At 39.4% G+C, this 22,383-nt stretch overlaps 1 protein-coding gene and 1 long non-coding RNA gene across 3 annotated transcripts in view; one reads left to right on the top strand and one right to left on the bottom strand.

Moving 5' to 3' along the window:
* The window catches only part of LOC148361188 (vasorin-like), a 34,733-nt gene extending 29,792 nt beyond the window's left edge, over positions 1-4,941 (top strand). Inside the window, exons 1-2 of one of the 2 annotated variants that reach the window (XM_088341908.1) lie at positions 1,300-1,410; positions 1,484-4,941. In XM_088341908.1, the coding sequence (XP_088198034.1) occupies positions 1,555-3,393 (1,839 nt within the window). In that variant the 5' untranslated portion in view covers positions 1,300-1,410; positions 1,484-1,554 and the 3' untranslated portion in view covers positions 3,394-4,941. Of the gene's footprint in view, positions 1-1,257 lie in introns of those variants that run through there. The other variant, XM_088341907.1, reaches the window with a different exon arrangement.
* A 9,933-nt stretch (positions 4,942-14,874) lies between these two features.
* Positions 14,875-18,721, bottom strand: LOC148361187 (uncharacterized). The gene is made up of 4 exons (XR_015851205.1): positions 18,629-18,721; positions 17,487-17,567; positions 17,327-17,412; positions 14,875-15,114 (listed from the first exon to the last, which is right to left on the bottom strand). It is a non-coding gene; the product is annotated as an uncharacterized LOC148361187 (long non-coding RNA).
* Between the last annotated feature and the right edge of the window lie 3,662 nt (positions 18,722-22,383).

Raw genomic sequence — 22,383 nt, 5'->3', positions numbered from 1 at the left:
TTAAGTGTCTCTATTCATTATTGTATGAAATCGTTTTCGTAATGGTGTGGCCAGATTTTGAATTACAACCATTAGGCTTAGCAGATGAAAAATGCACAATATTAAATTGTTGAACATTTTCTGTGCTTTAAGTACAGATTTTATCATAGACACACTTAGGACAGCCACCTCATCTGAATATAATTTCAAAATGTGTATCTTGATGTAATTGTCTGCAGCATTAAAACAATAAATATAAGAGCAATATGTTTTACTTCTTAATGTATATTTAATCTTTTTTAGGAACTTTTTCTATGTATTGCTGCATTTTACGTTAATGAGCATAATGCATATGTGCAATTGTTGTGTACTGCCTCTGTAAATTCTGCCACAGTAAATCAATGATAGATTGTATTTTTACATTTGTAACCATTTACACATTTTTATGTCTTTACCTTAATCTTACTTTGCACTGAAAGCCCTCCAATCTTGTTGTACTTCTGTCTAATGACAATAAAGGTCATAGATTCATTTATCTTAAATAGTATTTTTTTAATAGATTTTTTTCGCGTTTCCCCTTTTTGCATTTTTAAAAAAAATTTAGAAACACATTTTTTTTTTCTTCCCAAATATCCATTTGATTTTTTTCATACCAAATTGCCACTTAATCACTTGATCCTTTTATTCCGTCTGTTTCCTTTTCCCTTGCCTTCGCAGTTTTCCTCCCTAATAACTCCCTCTTATAGTGATAAGAATAAAGGTTCATGTGGGTCTGTCTCAGAGTGAGTGATGGCGGCAATGCATTATGGGTAACTTAATCCAACTGTGCTCTTGACTTCCTCTGCTGCTGCAAAGATGCGGTTGTTAGTCGGCCATTAGTGTGAATTTTGATCTGTTTTGCCTCATGTCAACATTTCTGTTTTACGTTCCCAATGGCCGAGGTTGCACTAGAGACGAAAGAGAAGTCTTGACGTCGGAAAATTGTGTCATTGAACAAATCATTTTAAGAAGCAAAAACTGGCTTTGTAGGTTTCGTTGGCAGATTTCTGGTTTTGTTTAAGGCGAAGCTGTCAGTCCTAAAAGCCTTTTAAATTGCACACCCTAAAAAGGGGGGATTAAAGAACGTCTAAACCAAAATGATTACAAAGATAAATGGTTTGGCTTAAAGTAGCACTTTTGCAAGCCTAACATTCATCATGTATTTACAGCATTTGTAGCTAGCCAGATAACTAAACCGCATTTAACACCTTTTTTTTGTCTTTCTGTTTTGTCTTTTAGAATTCCAAGCTTGGACTGACCATGCTGCCTCAACTCATGCTCGTCTTCCTCTCATCCAGTCTGGTTTCCTCCTCTGAGTGTCCAGCAGACTGTTCTTGCAACAACCCTGGTTCAATATTTTGCATTAGTCGACGGTCCAGCACTGTTCCCAAGGTCCCAGAGCACACCATAAATCTTTACCTTTTTCAAAACGGCATCAGTGCTTTGACCCAACATGACTTCACAGGTCTTGGGGACTTGGATTTGCTAGATCTGAGCCAGAACGAACTTCGAGACATCCCGGATGGTGTGTTTGAGATGCTGTCAAAGCTAAAGAACTTGGACTTGTCTTCTAACTTAATTACACACATTTCCAAAGAAAGCTTCTCTGGCTTAGTCCAGCTGGAGAGACTGTATCTCCACCAAAATCACATTCAAACCATCCAGAGTGAAGCTTTTGAAGGTTTGGAAATGCTTCTGGAGCTCAAGCTCCAAGGGAACAAACTCACATCTTTGCCCTCTCTTAATTTACCTAGACTTCTGCTGCTTGACCTAAGTTACAACAATATTCCAACCTTGCATGCCTTGGACCTTCAAACACCTCACTTAGAAACCCTTAAAATGGCTTCTCTCGGGCTCGTCTCCCTCGATGAAGATCTTGTAGCTTCCCTGGGGAACCTACATGAGCTGGACATTTCAATGAACCAATTTGAAGAGGTTCCCCAAGCCCTGAAAAAGGACTCCCTCAAGGGCTTGATCAAATTCAACTTGTCCTCAAATCCGCTGACTGAGCTCAGAACAGAAGACTTTCAGAAGCTAACCGGGCTCCAAGAACTAGATCTTAGTGGTCTCAATCTTCAGGGATTTCCCCAAGACTTTTTCCAGTCCTTTCCTAAACTTGTACAGCTAGCAGTAGCTGAAAATCCATTCAATTGTATGTGCCCCCTCGCTTCATTTGCTGCATGGTTAAAAGAACAGAATATAAATCTGGGAAGGCTCAGGGAGACCAGGTGCCACTTTCCTCTCGCTAATGCTGGGAAGATGCTTTCAGTACTGGACCACACAGACTTTGGATGTCCATTGACCACTACTTTGCTCATGAAATCTCCTTTGGGGAGTACTCCAGCACCACACAGGCCTACTACAGCTCAAGAAGTAACCCATACAAATGCAATTCTTCCTCCTCCTCCCCCACCACCAAGTGAACAAACCCAGGACTCCAACACAGACCCACTTCCATCGCAACTTCCTGCCCTCCCAAGCCCCACAAGTAGGGAATATGTCCAGCACATTTGTCCACCAAACATCTGTCTAAATGGCGGCAATTGCAACTTTGACCCAACAGGGCAATTGGGCTGCCTTTGTCCTTCAGGAACATCTGGACTCTATTGTGAAATTGTCAACAATGTAACGGAACCACCAAAACATCCAGCAACAGAAGTATTTGTGGAGGTCCCCACAGAATTCGAAGAACTTGATGCCATCAGCTCCCGCCAGGTGACCTCCACGTCTATTCTTCTCGATCTGCACCTATTCATCAAGACACGGCCAAATATCCGTGGCATTAAACTGACCTACCGCAATCTTTCCGGACCTGACCGGCGCCCAATCATTTTGAGCGTACCTGCATCCTACCCGGAATATACTCTACGTGGCCTACGACCCAACTGTACCTACTCGGTATGTGCGAGCCCTCTTGAGGAGATCATGTCTACAAGGGCCAACAAGTCAGTGGAGACGGGATCATGTACAGAAGCTCGGACTTCAGGGGTTCCACTGACATCTTCAGAACCTCGCGTGGAGACGCAGAGCTCACTCACATATACCGTCATTCCTGCCGTAGCTGCACTGTCTTTGGTGCTGGGATTGGCATCGATAATTGGTCTTATCATCCGTCTAAGGAAAAGGAGGCGGAGTAAATCAGGATTGGAACTGGAGCTGGGTCCTGCCGATCCCAAGGATTTCTTGGAAGTGGAAGCCATCAAGGCATGTGCAGAAAATGGGGGGAATGGAGCACTACCCCACAAACAGGCAGACAATCAGCAGCCCCCCACATCCTTACAACAAAATGGCAATATGGACTATGAAATGCCATTGATGCAAGGACACTCTCCTTCCACTAACAATCGGTCATCACTAAAGCCATCTTATTTTTAAGATGCAAAATACATTGAGTGTGCCTCTCACCAATGTAGGGGTTTTTGTTACCATTTGAACGTGGCACTTATATTTTGTTCTATAAGATGATACCTCTACTGACTGCATTCTCCACCCTGCAAATTGAGGAGTCAAGGTAACATTTGTAGCATATTGAAAATGAGCTACACTAAATGATTTCAGGACAACAATTGAGCTGCGTTTCAAAAAAGGGTTTGACTTTGCGAAATCTACAAATAAGTGATTCATCAGAGTGCAATTGAAGAGAAAAGACCTTGTAGCAGAAAAAGTGCCATTTCTTTTTACATGGACACGGCCGTTGATGTGTTTAGTTTCAAAATGGTTTCTTGTTCCAGAATGAATTATAAATCTGTTGCTGAACTTGGAAATGAAACTGGAGGACATCATAGCTAGAAACAAAACTAAAAAAACAACATCTTGACTTTGACTCCGCTGCATTTGAACCGAAACTGAAGAGTCTTTGCTATTTTTCTTTGCTGTGATTATGAAATACGACCAATCGTCGATTAAAACTTCAAATAGGGTCTCCAGAATTACTGATGACTTCAGGAGCTAAACCTATAAGCATAACATGTCTGATTGTACTCTGTCAAAACACCCAACTGTAACTCTCCACACATCCAATCGCTTTTGGCTCAGAGGGAAAATAATTAGCCATGAAATACTAATTGACTGAACAAGAGTTGGTGCCTTTTCCCACATTTGTCTGGCTGTTATACGTGTTGTTGTTTTTACATTGTTTTGCAAGATGTTAATTCAGTATTGCTGTTATTGTGATTTGATTTTCGATTTCTTTGTATTGCCAAAACCCTGCCTACAAGTCACTAATGATTGTTTAGGTGCCTTGCAACAGAAGCTGAAATTACTTTTAGTAAAACAATAGGACTCAGGTAGCCATGTACTCAGTACAATACAAAACAATTCTACTTGTGTTAGTATAGACTGTGGAAATGTAAACTCTGTAATCCTGCAGCCCCTTCTCCGGTATTCAAGACCTTCCTAAGCTTGATGAGTTACAGTCATTCTGACAAACAAGCGCAAAAACTAGAAAAACTAAATTTAGAGACTCTGAAATACTTTCGTCCAAGCTTTTAATCGACTGACACCATAATCATACTTTGAGATGTGTACATTTTTATCTTTGTGTAAATGGTTTACATGTGCCTTTCATTCAACTGGCATGCTGTTGTGTTTTAAAACTGCTCAGAAGAACTTGTAACATCTTGGCAACAGATGAAGTGGCGTATGCGATGAAAAAACGCTTTTTTTTTAAAGGTAAAATTGCAACTATAATGTGAATCCATAAAATATGCCCCAACCAACGCTGCCTGTATCAGCCCATACCATTTAACGCATCAACTGGAATACTTTTTATGTTGTTTTGGACTGTGAAAGGGACAGCAGCTGTTTGCAACATGTTCGCGAAAGCACCGTCATGCTCTGTATTGTTTGTCTAAGGTGTATATATGTATGTGTTAAAAAATGTTGCCAACGAAAAAGTACAGTATTAAAAAACATCATTTTTCTACACAACTGTGTTATGAATTGGGATTTACTTTGTGTCAAGAAAGTTCTCTTAAACACCAGGCTCCTCTGGAAAGGTTGAGGTTTACGACCGCTAATAGAAATACCGTTTTCTCACGACCATTGGGCACAGAGTGTTAAAAGGCGGCGTCTCCATTGTTGGTTGTATTTCTGTATTTAACACTACAAAGGGTGCACTGCACGATAGGGCGTGGGAGCCCTCTGCTTGCGGCCCCGTTAGAACAACACAGCCAAGCATAGAAGTGTGCGTATCTAAAAATACAATGGAAGCCAAACTGAGTTTTGTTTTCATCTATTTTGTATTGATTTCAAAGTAAAACACACGGATTGAACTAAGCTTTTTAAAAAGAGCTCGTGCAAAACAGTTAGGTACAATTTTTTTTTTGTGGTAATCCATAACATGACCGTCAAATCCTCATCCTCTGTTTCCGACCAAAACAGCTTTACTATATCTCCATTAAAAGGTTTATTTTTAGGGTCACTTTCCGAAAGCTCGAACAACTGTTCCGAAGACAGGTTAGCCCAAAGTGTCAGCAATCCCTTCTTCTTATTATAATTCCGCTGGAAATTTCTGCGCCACTATAGTCCTGGTCCAGGTGGTAAAACGACAGTTTCATGAAACGAAAGCACCAAAACGATAAAAAAAAATAATAAATTGCTGGATAAGCTACGGCATATCCATGAGTGCTTCCGAAACAATGCATTGCGGGTGACGTCACGTGTCCTCCTGTGCTTGTGGGAAACTTGTGGCGTTCACACGGGATAAGGCAGAAAAGTCACAGGAGATCACATACATGTCGCAGTTATTTGCAAAAACATCGAATTTTACCCAAAGATGTTGTATGTCTTAACTTGACCAAAGCTCAAACCTGTCTTCAGGGGCGAGCGTCAAACCCTAAGAACACCGAGCTGGCCTATATCCATCATTTTACATGAGACACAGGGCGCACCACCCGATAGGGTGCGCGCCGCACAATTTGAAGAAAATCTTAGACTTATGTGCACCTTGGGGTCATGAAAATACGGTACATATTTTGTTATACTGTTGTTCTGTGCTTAACTTATGTGGTTTAACCTCAATTAGGAAGTATGTTAACTTTAGGGTGGAACTAATTACTATGGAAAAAGTGTAGTTAGCGACTAACAGTGGTGCTTTAGTTTTTCCACATACATGAGGATGCAAAGTGGTTTCCATCGGAAAGGAGTCTCATGCCATCTGAGAAAGGATTTCCCGTAAGCAGATGTAGCCTACATTATCTCTTTTCACCCATGCATACATGAGAATCCGCTAACGTCGACCACAACACGATGACTGTGAATGATGTTGGTCAGTGGTCATTTTTTGTGCTACTCCTTGCCAAGTACCTATGACTAATCCCCCTTATTTTGCCATTTATGGTTTTCTTGTTCATGGATCAAAAGCGAATTCAACCTATTCGGATATTTCATAGTTTCAGGAAGAAAAATCTTTGATGAAAGCATCCAAGCAATGCATCTTCTGAAGCAAATTGGCCCACTGCGTCATTGTGTCAATATATAAACAGCCAAAACCATGAATGACGAGGGTTTTTGGTTAAAAAGAAAAAAAGAAGCCCAGACTAGGACATAACTTGTTTCCTGTTGAAAAGCTTTCTTGCTTTCTTAAGCACTTTTACCATTTTTAGCAACCAACAGTATGTAACTTTGCTTTTACATTTCGTTGACTTGAAATGTACAATATATATTTAAATCCAGTATATTTAGCATATTGCGTACCATTGTGCATAAAATCTGTTATAAAAGAGTTTCATCCATTTATTCATTATCTGCACCGCTTAACCTCAGGAAGGTTGTGGGGGTGCTGGAGCCCACCCCAAAATAAAAAATATTTTTCTATTTTCAAGATATTGCCTATGCACCGGAAATAAATTATCAACCCGTTGGTAGGAATTTAGCTAATTCTCCCTATGTTAAGAAATTTTAGGTTATTGAAAAAAATATGGAACTCCATACATATTTTAAAAAATCCAAATTGTTATAACTAGCAGATAAAAGATTGTTTTGCTCATTTTAATTATTTAGTCTCATCTTAGAATCAAAGAAACTGTATGAAAACTTAATTGTGCAATAAGAAGATAAAATACTCGCCTTTTCCCCACACAAGAACCCATACCACCAAATACACATCAACGCACAATGTTTAAAATCTAATGAAAACAAAATGAATGATGAAACAAATGAGATGATCAAAAAATTATAAGTATGGCAAGGTACAGATTAACCGTGTAAGGAAAGGGACCTGCAGAAAAGTATTAATGGAAAATATTTATTGAAATAAACAAAATTAACTACTATTAGTACATGTTTCTGCTAATGTGATAACGTTTTATTTATCTTTTTTTCACCTGCAACATTCAAAAACACCCCCCCCCATTTAAGACCAAACAAATGGCAAACTACATTGCAAATGTCTATTTTCTAATGCCAAGCGACTCAAAGACCTGTGAAAGCTGCATCCAAGTCAAGTTTAGCCAAGAAGTCCATTGTCTCCTTACATAAATGTGTCTTCAGTAAAGTCGTGTGGCAACAGTAACTCAAAACAAAAAGCTAATCACGCTTGTCACTCAACCAACAAAGAACAGGCGTGGCGCTTATTTGCTCCTCCAGTTCACGACAGGAGGAAGTCAAGTATTTAACACATCTGTCAGATCATGGTGTAGCAACCCAAACCGAACTGAGGCAAACAAAAACACAATTTAGTGAAAATAGTGACTGAAGTTGGTCATTTATTTCCCGTGTTGCTTTCCTGCAGGAACCACTTAAAACCACACTCTTGGTCCTAATTGCCGGCTCCTAAATGGCCTGCAGACGTGGAAGTGTTTGACTTCTTGCTTGTTTCTGCACGTCAACCAGGAATGGCCTTTAACCTGGCAACTACTGGGATTGACCCCTGCCAGTGGTCCTTTTCATGTCAAGACTAGATGAATCTAGAAATTCTGCTTTAGTGTTTTCTGTTTAAGATCAGGTAATTGTGTCATTGTAATACTATGCAGTCCTTTGAGACATTTTTGTGATTAAGGGCTATATAAATAAATGTGACTTGACTTGACTATAAGTTTGTACATTAATATTCCAGGATCGTCTTTGCTAATCATTGTTCTAAGGATGGGAAATGCTCAAAATGTTGGTGTCGATCCGATCATTTTTGCTTAGAAATGTCACGATCATTGAATAATTGAACCTTTCCCCCTTTATATTTTCAATAGACACAGCATTTACATTTTAGGCACTAAAAATGTTGCTTTTTTATATTAAATACCTACATTGCAGTCTTTAAAAGTACAACATTTTAAACAGAACATTTCCATTGAACTGTTTCATAATAAAAGTCAAAAGAGTCCAACCAAAAAAGCAGCAATGAAACTAAATGAAAGTGTCAACAAGACAGCTAAAGTACTTTCCACAGCACAATATTTTAAAAATAAATTCAAGCCGTGCAAATAAAGTATCAATTGTCTCTTACTGGCTCTGTTGCAATAGTGAGAATTCTATTTACATGTTTTTGTTCAGGACCAGTCACATTTTGCAACTTGTTATTCTCTGCAGGATTATCTTTTTCCAGTGTTTTGTGTCAATTTCTGACGTTGCCACAGTAGCAAACCAATTTACCTCACAAATGACACATGGAATTGTACTTTTTGTAGTTTTTCTGTAGTTGTCCTTCCTGTTTCTTAGTGTCATTTTAGCTCCTGGTAGGGATGGTAACCTACATTTGGCCTTTTCTTCTGCCTGGGAGTGAGGATGCAGCAGCAGGCCAGGTAGGGTTAGGTGCTAAAAGTGTGCCTCTCAGTCACACACTCAAGCACAAACTTACAGAGTGGCCGTGGGTGCCGGTTAGTGAGAGAAGAGCTGCACTATCTACCTAGAGAAGGAGTGCTTTGAGGTCAATGGTGGAGGAGCGAAGTAACAACAATGGTATCGATCTGATCCAAGTACTTCATTAGTATGATATAGATGATGTCGATATTTGTATCGATCTGCCCAGCTCTACTTTGTGTCAATTTGAGAACTGACCATTTTGTCTTTCTTTGCAACAACGCAACAAATAAAGACAAGTTTGCTTTTACGCTTTGAAAGACGATCCAAGGTTTACTTCAATCAGTTTTAATTGGCAGGTAAGAGCCAAAGGTCCCGTCTTACCCCAGACCTTTAATAGCTTCCATGCTCTTAGAGGCATGAATCTCGAGCCTTGAGCTGTTTTATATAATTAAAAAAAGAGTCTCTGAATCAGGGGTCTAAACCTGAATTTACCTGGGGGCCGCCTGAGCTAGTGTCTAGGTCAGGATTGGCTAAATCAGGTTTTCAACAAGAAAACCTCTGATTAAAACATTGCGCTGGTTTCAAATTTATATATAGTCTTTAATGTAGACACAAAACAAGATCTGAACATGAAAAAGCACCAACAATTAATACGAAAATAATTCAATCAATCAGTAATAAATAAATTCATAATATGCATGGGCTGCTCTTCACATTAAAAGGATCGTGTGTATTATTTGACCAGTCAAGGTTGCTCTGTTATTTAGTGCATCTGAAAACAAGTGCTAAAAAGAAAAAACTACGGCGACACAAAGTTACAAAACTCTACCATTTTTGATTACATTTTTTGTCAGTCTTTTGCAAGATTTTAGGTTTTTGACAATTATTATATGAGGCTTACGTGTAAAATTTCTCGACCTTCGAGAAGTTTGAAATATGCACGTTTATATCATTGTCCATGTGTCTTAGATTATATATATATATATATATATATATATATATATATATATATATATATATATTTATAGGTATATAAAGTGGAATAAGAAAGCTTAATGAAAGTTAAACCTAACTTTATTTATCTTTATAGAGCATATCATTTTATGAAATGCTTATATTTTAGTACAATACAATACAGGTTATGTGTACAAGCCTTAAACATACTTATATTAACCTTAAACATACATTCCATACAAAATATAGCACTGAAGCAACTTACGAACAAATTCAATTTACGAACGATCGATCATCTCGTTCGTAAGTAGGGCAGCGTCTTTATTTCTACTCTGTTTATCAAGTGTTAAGGTTATTTTTAGTGATTTGTTGTCTAGAATAATAACAGAAATTATATCTAAAGTGAGAAAAAAGTACCTGCCAGTGGTATGAAAAATGTTTAACTACATCCTTTTTTCCCTTTCTGGCCTGGAGAGGAATGGGCGCCACCAGACTGTACTTGCCCAAGACACACCACAGAAAAAGGTGCCCCTCGGACCCTAGTGGTTAAGGGATCCAACTAACCAATCAACCATTTAACCAACCAAAATAAGAAAACAATTAGAATTAGCAAAATTATGTACACTTTACTTTATTCCATTTACTAATTTGATTATGTTTGGCAGTGCAATCTTAAACAGCTTATTCAAACAAAATTAGTTGTTAAATATATTTCCCTGTACTATCTCATGGGCAGATACTGTAAGTGGAATATAAAAGAAAGTAAATGTAGTCTGCTGTCACCAACGGATATAGATGAAAGTTATTCGGCTGATCGCTAGAAGAAAGCAAAGATACTGAAGAATGGCACGGCATAAAAAACTCTGCTTTTTCCGATGTGACTAGGAAGTACATCAGGTTTAAGAGAACAGGGGACTCCTGAGCTTCGCCATTCTTTGGCCCCTATCCAGGCCCTGAGGGCGAGGGTAGGGCGATGTTTTGATAAGCGGTGGTATGACAGCAGAGAGCAGGATTAACAACCTTTGCGGGCCCTCTCTGCAAAACATACACACCCGACTTAATACTAGCAACATGCTGTCTGCCATGCACTCACCAACATTAGAAGGTGTAATCAGGCATGTGCAACCTTGAGATTGTGCTTCTATCTCCTTTACTTGCAATAAGCAAACACAATTCCAGATTTACCTCAGATGAAAACAATACATTTGGAGAAAAAATATCATTCAAAAATATATTACAGTTCCTGCAGGATTTTAAACAGGAGACCGAGTACAAAAGGTAAGATTTAGACCGGTGGAATATATGCGCCGAAGAAGACCTCAACTTCTTGGCTTGTGCACAGATTCAATTAGCGTAAACATACCCTCATCATGCAAAATGCAAAAAGCAAGGCACATAAAAAAAATCCACCATCACCAACGGGTTCCGAAAAGCCGGTCGGCTGCGTGACTGAGAGGAGAGAACAGAAACAGGAGTGGATTAGAGTACAAGCGACAGTGACAGCGCGAGTCCCGCTGCGGGAGCGTGGGACGACGTCTATATGACAAAGTTTCTTTCCGACACTGAGGAAGACGACTTCGATGGCTTCAGTTCTAAGGAGGAAGATGAGGACGGTTTACCGTGATTTTTACAAGTATGGTATGGTTTTTTTTACCAGACCTGTTTACTGTGTTGCGAGCGTGTTGCTAGCGTGTTGCTACCATTAACTGCCCTGTCACAGGCCCCGTTTGGGATGAAAGTTATATTATTTTTATTAAAGCTTTGAAAACTCTCTCGGTGTACCGTCTTCCTTTGTAAATATGTGTAACCCATGTGTAATATGTATTTGCAACTGTATATTTTTGTAATGTATTTATTTGTATTTATTTTAGACACTTATTCTGTTATGTTTTGCATGGGCGAATAAAAAAGGAGGGGCGGAACAAACGGGGGGTGACCGGAAGTGGGGTAAAGGTGAGGAACAGACAGACCTGTTTGTGGACGCGGGGGACAATAGTGGATATATATTTTTCCCACCGTTACCTTTGGAAATATACACTTTTTTCCTTGGATTACTTTCAACGGGACCCGGACTCTGCAAGTCCGCATCAAACCTTAAGTACCAGTATCATTTTCCGTTCATTTTGCCCGCTGTGATTTTTGGACTGTGTACTTTAATGAAGGGCCTTTAGTTTCAATCGCGGGACTTAAAGTCGGGTTTGGGTTCGCATGCTGCTTATATACAGGTGCGGCTTTTGTAAGTACAAAACCGGTTTTTCCTCTTAAAATGTGGTGGGTGCGGCTTATAATCAGGTGCGCTCTATAGTCCGGAATTTACGGTAAGAAGATTTTTTTACTAAATAGTTGCGCTTCCAAACTGCAAATAATTCAGTAGAGAAATTACAAGAACATTTATAGTAAACTAAAAGGAAACATTAAAAAAGTCAAATAGAAATACTAAATTCTGGAGAGAAAAAAAAGCTTTAAAGATTAAAACGTTCTTATTTTGTTTACAGACCATTTGTCTATATCATTTATATTGTTTTACTATTGGTATATGATTGTTTTTGCACATCCAAAATGCAAAAAAAGGAAAAAAAAACAAGAAAAAAAAACATTTTTACTCAAAAGAACAATTGTAAATGAAATAAAAAAAATAAGAAAAACAATAAAATAACTATATATGTATATAGTAAATTTCACTCAAGAAACTATGACTATGCTAGGATTTATGCCAATCTTGTTAACCTATCATTTATCCAAACATCCTACAACTCCCTAACACAGTGGTTCTCAATTATTTTATGTCGTGCCCACCCTCAGAAGAAGCACAAAGCACAAGAAAGAATACAAACTATGGAAACTCAAAGTGACCAAAACACATCATCTTACTTCTATATGTATATCTTTTGCCCTGCTTCTCTGATGTTTTAGGGTACCCGTAGCAGCAAGATGGTGGACATTCATATCAGCTCCAACTTGGTGAGCCTCATGTTGTAAAATAAATGCTGATTTTTCTTCTTCTACTTTAAGTTTAATGGCGGTTGGCACAGGCATCTCAGTGCATTAGCACCCCCTGTGCTAGTTTCTCAACCAATGACTATTAAAAAATGCATGTTTACATGATAATTCATAGATTTTCTTCATATTTTTGAAATAAATATTGCTTTTTCATTAAATCACGTTTTTTGTTACCACTAGGATGCTAAATAATGCACATTGTCCCTTTAAAACAAGACAGGTATACCCACACCTGGTATTTGTGCTTACCTGTTACTAAAAACAAGAAGAGGTGTTATTCTATTATTTACTTGAGGGTTTTTTTAAGCATAAATAGATGACCAATTAAACACATTTGTTTAAAAAAATTCAAAAGACAAAAGCATCAAACAACATGATGTGTAAAAAAACAGTAATCCTCTTTTAAATACATTTGACTCATTAATAAAAATTAAATTATTATCTAAGAATGGAATTAATAAGCATAAAGAAGTCAATAACCGGGTTAAATAGGTCAATTACCATAACTTTTACAAGTGCAAGTGCAAAAATAAGTTGAGTAGAGTCATCGGATAACACAGTAATTGTGTGAGGGGAAGCACAAATATTCATTAAATACATACATATAACTACCCACAATTACTGTAAGTGTTCTAATGAGTTCCTCCGAGAACAACGACATAGTTGTTTACTTGCCTCTTTTTGAACAGCCTAAAATTGCTCACTCGAGGCAAACTTCAACTCCAGGGTCCGCAGGGCTCATTCCTGCTGACCCCTTTACCTTTCAACATCCCACCTCTGACCCTCCAGTCAGGGCCTCTCCTGAGTCTCTTTAAAGCACTGAAGCGTTTTGCTATTTTCAGTAAGTCATGCCGGCCTCTCTTGTCGCCTTTAATTATGCCTTCGCTTCAACCCCATCATTCTACGGTGACTCTAATTATTGTCTGTTTGTGAGTCTGTATACCCAAGAAAAGGGGGGAGGAGTGTAAATATGATCACTGTTTTTCACAGGCAGTCAGGAAGGTTACCTTAGATGTGAAAAATGCCCAAAAACAAGCTAACTTAGCACTTTTGGTTTTGCTAACTCAGATTTTCTTTCCCCAAAAAGACATTCACCTCTCCCAGGCCCGTACGGCAATGAATGTCCATCCCATCTTTTACTGGCAGTGAGGTGGATTACCACAGATGTGACTTGGGATTTTTGGTTTTCTGACTCAGCAGCTTTCCCAGAAAATGGTTTTGAGTCTCAATGCGGGTGATGCTCTAAAGACACACACCACCATTGTAGTTGTTTTATCATATGGCTATTTTAAAGCAGTTTTGGGGGGTCTGCTTCTATGGGAGTATATACAGTTATTTGAAACTACATAGTTACTTTCAGGGTAACGTGCTACTTTTTGGTTTCAGTAAACTAGGGGGTTACTGAATTATTGTAACTAGTAACTGTAGTAATTACCGTTTTACAGTAACAGACCAAATACTGCGGGACAGTACGACAAAAAAAAAACAATTGTGTGCTTGTGTGTGAATGTAATACCCTAAAAATGTGTTTTCTATTCCCCAAACATGGGGCAAGCTATATGAGTCTTTTGACTGACAACCACTTTCCTGAGCGTATAGAGTTCTCAAGAGGCGTTTAAATAAATATGTGACTTTTCCCTCCTCAAACACAAAGAGATTGCGTCCTTTCTTTATTAACGCGGCTTGCCGTGATGAAAGGTTTAATATGGAGTTTGTCAGCAGGTGCAGTCGCACAATGGCTTTGCCCTGGGAGACTGAGCACACAAGGTCAGCTATGCTGACACTCAGGACGACACACACAAAACCATGCACAAATGTATGCATGAAAGCTGTGAAGAAACAAAACAGTGCCTCTTCTGGTTGCAACCAAGTATTGCAACTTGTTTAGCCTTGGTTGCTTCAAGATCCTATGGTAAAGAATTTTTAGTTTTCAGGTTATTCATTCATTCATTTAGAGCTGCTTTTCATCTCAAGGGGCACATAAAAACTTGAACCTATCCCAAATGATTTATTTTGTAGACACCCTGTACTGCTTACACATACGCTAGACAGGCCAGGACAAACATACACTTACAGTACAACTTTCATCCTTAGGGAACATTTTAATCTGCCAATGGACCTGTGATTGTCAAGTACCAGAATGGAATCTCGGACCCAATTGCGTTCGTTTTAAAGGAATCTTTATTGGATTGAGCTGCAGAGCTTGCTTAGGAAGCCGAGGATTGTCGATCGCTAGCAGCGTTGGACGGAATAGCAGGTCCGTGACAGGTAGGCAGAATCGATACGTCTTAGCTGGCAGGTCGATCGCCAGGGCAGGAGAGCAGGTCGAAAGCGTGGGGTAGAAACAGGTCGACACCGAAGGCAGGCAGGAATCAAGCAGCAGAAGTCTTTGGTACTGGTAATCTGGCGAAACACACAGAGAGACACAAGTACAGTCTGACACCCCCCTCTGGCCGCTGACAGCTTAAGAGGAGAGTGCCAGCCAATCAGAGAGCGCGCTCCTGCGCTCCAAACGATTGCCAAAGGTGTCTTCATTTTGGCAATCATGACAGTGATATTAAATCATACTGTTTTTGTTATCATTGATAACGATGTAGTGAATTTTGTTTGCAACGAGATCAGACGTGGCAGTCCAGGATAAACATCTAATAAAGACTTAAAAGAGAAAAAATATCAGGATAAATAGGCAAAAATATTCAAGGTAGACTAGGCAGAGAGCAGACAATTCTTTTCTAGGCTTTGTAGATTACTTTTAGTATGATGCTGTATGCCAGAATGACAGAATTTGTGGGAGGAAACCAGAGTTTCGAGAACAAAACACCTGTTAGCAGCAAATTAACTAAGTACCACTGAACTATGAAGCAGATACTATATGTTACAAAATAAGGCACCGTGCCACAAAGTGTTAATTGTATTATATCCAGACTGCCATTGTCATCTTTTACACATTGTTATTGTTCCACATCACTACATGACAAGAGTTGTATTCAATTTTACATTGGGTCTGACGCTAACATTCTAGACCAGGGGTGGCGAAATCTTTAACTCTGAGAGTCATAAAGCCACACCACGCTTCAACCCCATCATTCTACGGTCAGTACCTGCCATGACACACAGACACCCACAAACACACACAATTAAAAACATGACACACTCCTCTCCTTACAATACAACAAGTATTGTTCTTGTGTTGATTTCAAGGAAAGTGTCCATCCTCAATACACACAAAAAAAACTAAACATGAAACAAGGCAAAGAGCCGCAGTATATAGAAAATATGATGAGGCAAAGAGCCGCATTCTTATTGGCCAAGAGCCGCATGCGGCTCTAGAGCCACGTGTTCGCCACCACTGTTCTAGACGAACATGGCTATTTAAATAAATAATAATAACAACAGTACTAATAAAAACTACTAATTAAATGTAAAAATGTACGGACAAATAAATAAATATAAGTGATAATCGTCATAATACTAATACATTAAGGTGTTTCAAAAATATTTTTTAGGAAGATGTAATCTGTTTTTTTTGTAAAGCCAAAACAATTCAGGCAAAAGTAAGAATAGGTAGGAAAAAAATATAAATAATAAATAGTGAAATGAAGAAAAATAATATTAAAATAATTCTATCTATTTATCTACCCTGGTCATATCCCTCGAGAGGGATGACCAACAGCAAGACAATCACATACAAAAACAAAGAAAATTAAAAAAGGGAAAAGTAGCAAAAAAACACGCACAAACATTTTTGGATCATGGCCAACCCAAATGCCCAAACACCAGAACAAGTTAAGCACCTCGGCACCCAAGCTGGTCATACTTTTGTCCCTCCAGATGAAACGGGACACAAGAAAGCGGCCATGTCACTCGGGTCAGGGTGACACAACACACTCTTCTGTTCAACAGCAGGGCCTGACAGCTTTCACCCCTGCCGCATCATACAGGTGTCCTGCCCATCCCTTAGAACACTTCCAAACATCCCACTACCCTTGAACAACACCTCTCCACTCATTCCTATCAACAACAAGAGCTCTAGCTTCCACTGCATTTAGACCTCTTTCCTCCATTGCACTCAACACCATCCATCCACCTCAATGGCGGCATTCCTCTTGGTCTCCGTCCATTTACTTCTGCCCTGTAGATCCTCTTCAACATTTGGTCCTCATCCATCCTTCCATGTGTCCAAACCAACCGAGTACTCTCTTATCCACACGCTTGCTCAGTTCTACTACTACTCCAGTTCTGGCTATCACAATTTCATTTCTCAATCCATCCAATCTTGTCACTCCTAACATGCTCCTCAAACATTTCCTCTCAAAAACATTTAATTTCCTTCTCAAATCTGCGTTCAGGCTCCAAGTCCCTGCTTGACACAAAACTGTATGCATGATTAAAAACATTTTTTTTGTCATTAGCAGAAAAGTGTATATGCTGTATTGGCAAAAAAAGTGAGGACACTATGCAAAATACTTAAATAAAGTTGTTAAGAAACTAAGAAAACAGCAAGGGGGAAAGTGGTTGTGTTTAACGGAAGTCATTTTAAAATAAAAAGAACATTTTATTTTCATGATGAACTCCTCACACCTGCGCCCCCTGAAACGTTTCCCTCTTGTCTCACCTCACATGAAGTGAACAATTCGTGCGAGAGAAGCTCCCGCGGCGAATGTTTTTCCCATTATTCGATGTCTTTGCACGGGTTGAAATCTGTGCGGATAGAGTGCTGAGTGACAGGCGGAATGAAGGCTGTGAAAACACTCTGGCAATCCTGCGCGCCGTACCTCATCAGGTTTAATCACAACCATACCCGCTGCGTGCCCCCTGCCTTTCTGCGTAGAAAGGAGACTCATTTCTCCAAATAGCTGCAGGATGAAATGAAAACATTACAGGAGGTCCACGGATTTATTGCAGTTCCTACATACCGAGTTTCAAGGTTACCAGTGTCCGAGCGCTTGTGCAGTGTTTTTGTGGGGGAGTAGAAGGACTTTTGATATATTTGGTACATTTGAATTAAAGCACCAGTTAAACTTTTGTGTTACAATTCTCCAGCAACAGTATAAATATAGTCTCATCTTGGTCACCATGGGAAGTCAAGGCAGCAGGTCAGGAAGTCATCTGACCTTGACAACTTAAATCAGGGCGGCGGTGTGACGGTTAAACCCCCACGCTCCTTGAACATGACTGACCTTTTTTTCTGACAGGACCACAACCCCAGGCCACCCACTTCAAAGCTAACATTTTGCCACTTTGACTCTTATGCAAAGGGGAGACTCACATGGACAACACAACACGTGTGTCGTGCGACATTGACACAGTCGGTTATTACTACTTGAACATGATTCCTTTGCTGTCTCAGTCAGATACTGAGATTTTAATTCATGCATTCGTTACCTCCCGTCTCAATTACTGTATTGCACTACTCTCCGGTCTCCTGAAGTCCAAAATCAAGAGCCTTCAGCTAGTACAAAATGCTGCAGCGAGGCTTTTAACTAAGACAAGAAAGTTTGATGACTACAGTAATGTCCTGTACTCGGAAAAAAAGGTGCACAATACAAAATCTTACTTACAGCAATGTCCGGATATTTTTCGGCATCTCGAAAAAAGTACCGTTGTTCGTAACTCAAATGTTTGTAAGTTGTGGAGCTTCTGTAATACAAATTGGTGCTGCACCTCTGCGCCATGTGTACTTCGGCGCTGAAGTAACTACTTGGTTTGAGGGACCGCGAAGTAAACCCAACTGAATTTCGGCGCCGTGAGTACTTCAGTCAAAGAAGGCACTTCAGGTCTGGTCCTTCAAATCAAGTCAGGTTTGGGCTGGTTTGAGTTTTGTCCCCGCAGACTGGGTTGGGTCAGGCTGGATTTTTAAGCCCGATCTCACCTCTACTACCTATCTACCTACCTACATACCTACCAACCAACCTACCTGAACTCACCCATCTTTTTGTTCGTCCATCCATCCTCCCGTCCGTCTCTCTCTCTCTCTCTCTCTCTCTCCTTCCAAAGTTGTAAAACAATTCATCCCATCTGCAGCACTGCTGAAACAACAATATGCAAAATTGCAACACAGCCACATGTGCACATTGTTTCTGAGAGAATTTTGTTTATATTTCTTCTTTGCTTTGGTCACTTTAAGTGGATACTGAATTTTAAGGCACTTCAAGTGATTGCTTATAAAATTGCATTCATAAATGCCATAAATCAACAACAACAAAAATGAATATGTGTTATATACCGCATACTTTTTTACTTTACTTCAAAGGAAACTGTTTTGCTCCTAATGGTTTATACACCTTTGTTAGGGAAGCAGTATAAAAAAGGGAAACAAAATATTCAAAAAAAAAGTATTGCTTCCGGAGGTTCAACAATAAATGCCTGTTATTACAGTTATACAGTATGTCAGGAGGAAGCCAAAATTCAAACCCATGACCTCTGAACTGTGAGCTGGATGTCCCAACCAGCTTTAATATGATGTTTTCATGAATATGTGCATATATCCTTTTGGATTACCGTGACAAAGCCACAGGTTTAATTGTTGTACCAACTTAATTCAATTTCCTACTCGCTAACAGAGCAAAATGTGTTTTTTTTTCCATTTGTGACCTTACATTGACATTGCTATGATTAATGTTCTGGCTTGCATACAAGGACAAATCAGCAAGCTAGATTTTTGTCCCTTGGGGTATGAGAAATTTCCCCGATTACGACATCCTGGATGCTTTTTGTTTTTCAGTTTTGTTATTTTGTGTTGGATCGGTTGTAAAACCAGGTACATTCTGTAACAATAAACCAAATACAGTTATTCTTTTTGGAATACCTTCTGAATTGTGAAAACGAATCCAACATTCGGGGAAGCATTGTTTGTAAAAACACCAAGGTTTTCTTAGATTGCTCTGATAGTCCGACAATGTTTTCCTCTTTTTTTATCTTCAATGATAAAAAATGTATCAAGGTGACTCATTTTAAGAAAACATGACATGAAGAAGTCATGACGACAGTGGCACAAAGTAATTTTTTCTCGTAAATCAAAATCGTTTTATGCACTTCTATTTTCAATATTGTGTAATGTGCAGTTTCATATCTATTTCAGAAATTTATTATTTTTTGGATAGAAAATATTATCATTATTACTATTTTTCTCTTAAATGATTTATTGTGATAGTGTTGGAATATTGAAATATGTCACTGCATATACAGTATAGTCATAATTTTATGAGTTTTCCAGTATTTTATGATGACTTATTGTAATCATCACATTATCATTTTTATCTGTCATGATGACTGATTAGTATCACATGTGCCCACTCGTTGGCGCCAGCAGCTGCGGGCTACCTGATTGGTCCCTTTTAAGCCCAGTCCTGTCACTCGCCTGTTGTCAGTCCGTCAGCGAACCTCTGTTCCTACAAGTCAATCACTTTGACTCCCATCGTTCCCGCTTTTTGCACCCGTTTTTCCACCCGTCCGTTCCTGATCTCCCCGTTTGTCTCTGGCTAAGACCTGTTTTTTGACCCCGACAACGTTTGCTCTCCCGTCCCGGCTTACGACTCGTTTTTTATCCCGACCACGTTTTTGCTCTCCTGACCTGTTTTCCGTCCTCGACACAGCCATCTCCCGCTCTGGAAGATCCACTTCCGTATTCGGAACACGATCTGATTGTGTGAGCGGCTTGCTTCCCACGTCCGTATCAAAAAACTTGTGGTTAACGCTACGCATTTGGGTCCTGATTCCGTTCTGGTCGTGACATTACCATTCTTTTCTTTTAGTTGATTAATTACACATAATGATTGATTTTCTATATATTTGAATTAAGTATTAACTTCAGGATGTGTTCCAAGTGACATCTAGTGTGCTATCAAAAAAAATACCTCGAGACTTGTCCTTGATAGAGCCATCACCTCGCTTTCAGGTATGTAAACTATAGATAGCCATGTTGTCGACACCCTTGTGACACCACACACAGCTCATTCTGTTTCACAGGGCCATAATATATTTAAATTTTTGTTTCATTGTGAAAAAAAAAACCTTAATGGACCTGCTTGTTTCACTCGCCTAAGTCTTGCAGAACTCGGATGTTGATTTGAGCACGAGAAGGAGGGACAAACCTCCCTCTGTCTTCAACAGAAAACAGTCAAAACACATCTATTGTGAAGCTTAAACAAACGTATTGTTTTCCACATTGTGCCACTGCTGTAGGATAAACAGGAGATTAGGACAAACTCACAAACACACCAGCGTGGTGGCCAAAGTTAATGGTGGGGGGAGGGGTTGGGACTGGACACAAATTAGCTCAGGAGTTAGCATCACTTCAAGAACCCCAAAAACATGTGTGGTATCTACCTTAAACTCTGACCCCTGAGTAGCCTATTTGCCACCCCTTCTGCACTCCAAAACGAGTCAAGTAGGGTTGATGAAAATGTTCTGAGACGGTTTATACATATGGAAAGAATGGATGAAGGCCGTTTGACTAAGAGTATGTAGTGCTGTACACTGAAATGAACCGAAAAAATTTAAATGGTCAAGAACGCCAAATAATTTATGATGTACTCTCCCTCTCCAATGTGTTTTTTTCAATATGCTGTCTCTGTTTTCAGTCTCTATCAACAATCTGACGCTCAGTCAGCTGCAGCCCGGTGATGACTTCTGCAGACTTGAACGTTCGCCGACTGGCCAAACAAAACACCGCTCGATGATCATTTCGAGAGCGGTGAGCGACCGCTAATAAACTGAAAAATTCCACATACGTGAATCTGAGGACAGCGGGAGATTTTTGCTCAGCATCTCTCCGGTAGACCATTCAACTTCTGGATGGATAGTTCCATGCTGCATAATGCGAACTGAAGCTCTGCTCATTTTTCAGCTAACTTTTGGCTTCCATGGCAAACACAGACACTGTCTCACTAATCATTGGGATCTTAAATACATTTTACGGGTTCACTACCCAGACGTCCTCATCTGTCCCTTAACACAGTAACATCCAAAGTCAAATGTTGATGAGGTCTTTATGTAACAACCCTCAATCATGCACAACACAAGGGTTCACAGTCACTCGGTTTATCGCCTGCATTCAGTAAACAAAACAATACAAAGAAGTCAGGGCGTCCGTGCACGACTGCATACATCTTCAGCACGAGGTGATATAGCTGAAGGTACGGCAAGCACAGAAGCCCATAAAGTGCCAAACGAAAAAGACAGTCGCACACGCCCATGGTTTAACAAATGAATGCGGTACCGAGTTTGAACAGTAATGCAAAAACACGGATTTTGTGAGAATTCAAAAAAACTCAAAACAATCAAAATTCAACTCTGTTACACTTAGATGTAAAGATCACAGATATTGTAAGACATAAATAAAGCTCATTGTTCTAAGACTTCAGGCCCACCTCAGGTCAAGTCACATTTATTTGTTTAGTGCTTATCAAAAAAAGTCCAGACCACTTTTGCAACATCCCCTGATCTGAAACTTACACGAGGGAAAGAAAAAAACTAAAAAAAAATCACAATTTATTTTTTGCAGATTTTCATCATGCAATCCAATGCATTTCTGCAGCGGACAATGAAATGAAATGAAATGATCTGCATTTATATAGCGCTTTTCAAGTCAATGACTTCCCTAAGCGCTTTACAATGTGCTACACATTTCCCAATTGCGGCCTTGCAACCATGTAAGGCGCTAACCTGCTT

This window comes from Urocampus carinirostris, chromosome 8 (assembly GCF_059441175.1).
Source record: "Urocampus carinirostris isolate Australia breed hairy pipefish chromosome 8, RoL_Ucar_1.0, whole genome shotgun sequence".
Classification (NCBI taxonomy): domain Eukaryota; kingdom Metazoa; phylum Chordata; class Actinopteri; order Syngnathiformes; family Syngnathidae; genus Urocampus; species Urocampus carinirostris.
The sequence above is the reverse complement of the archived record's forward strand: the minus strand, read 5'-3'. Positions and strand labels throughout refer to the sequence as shown.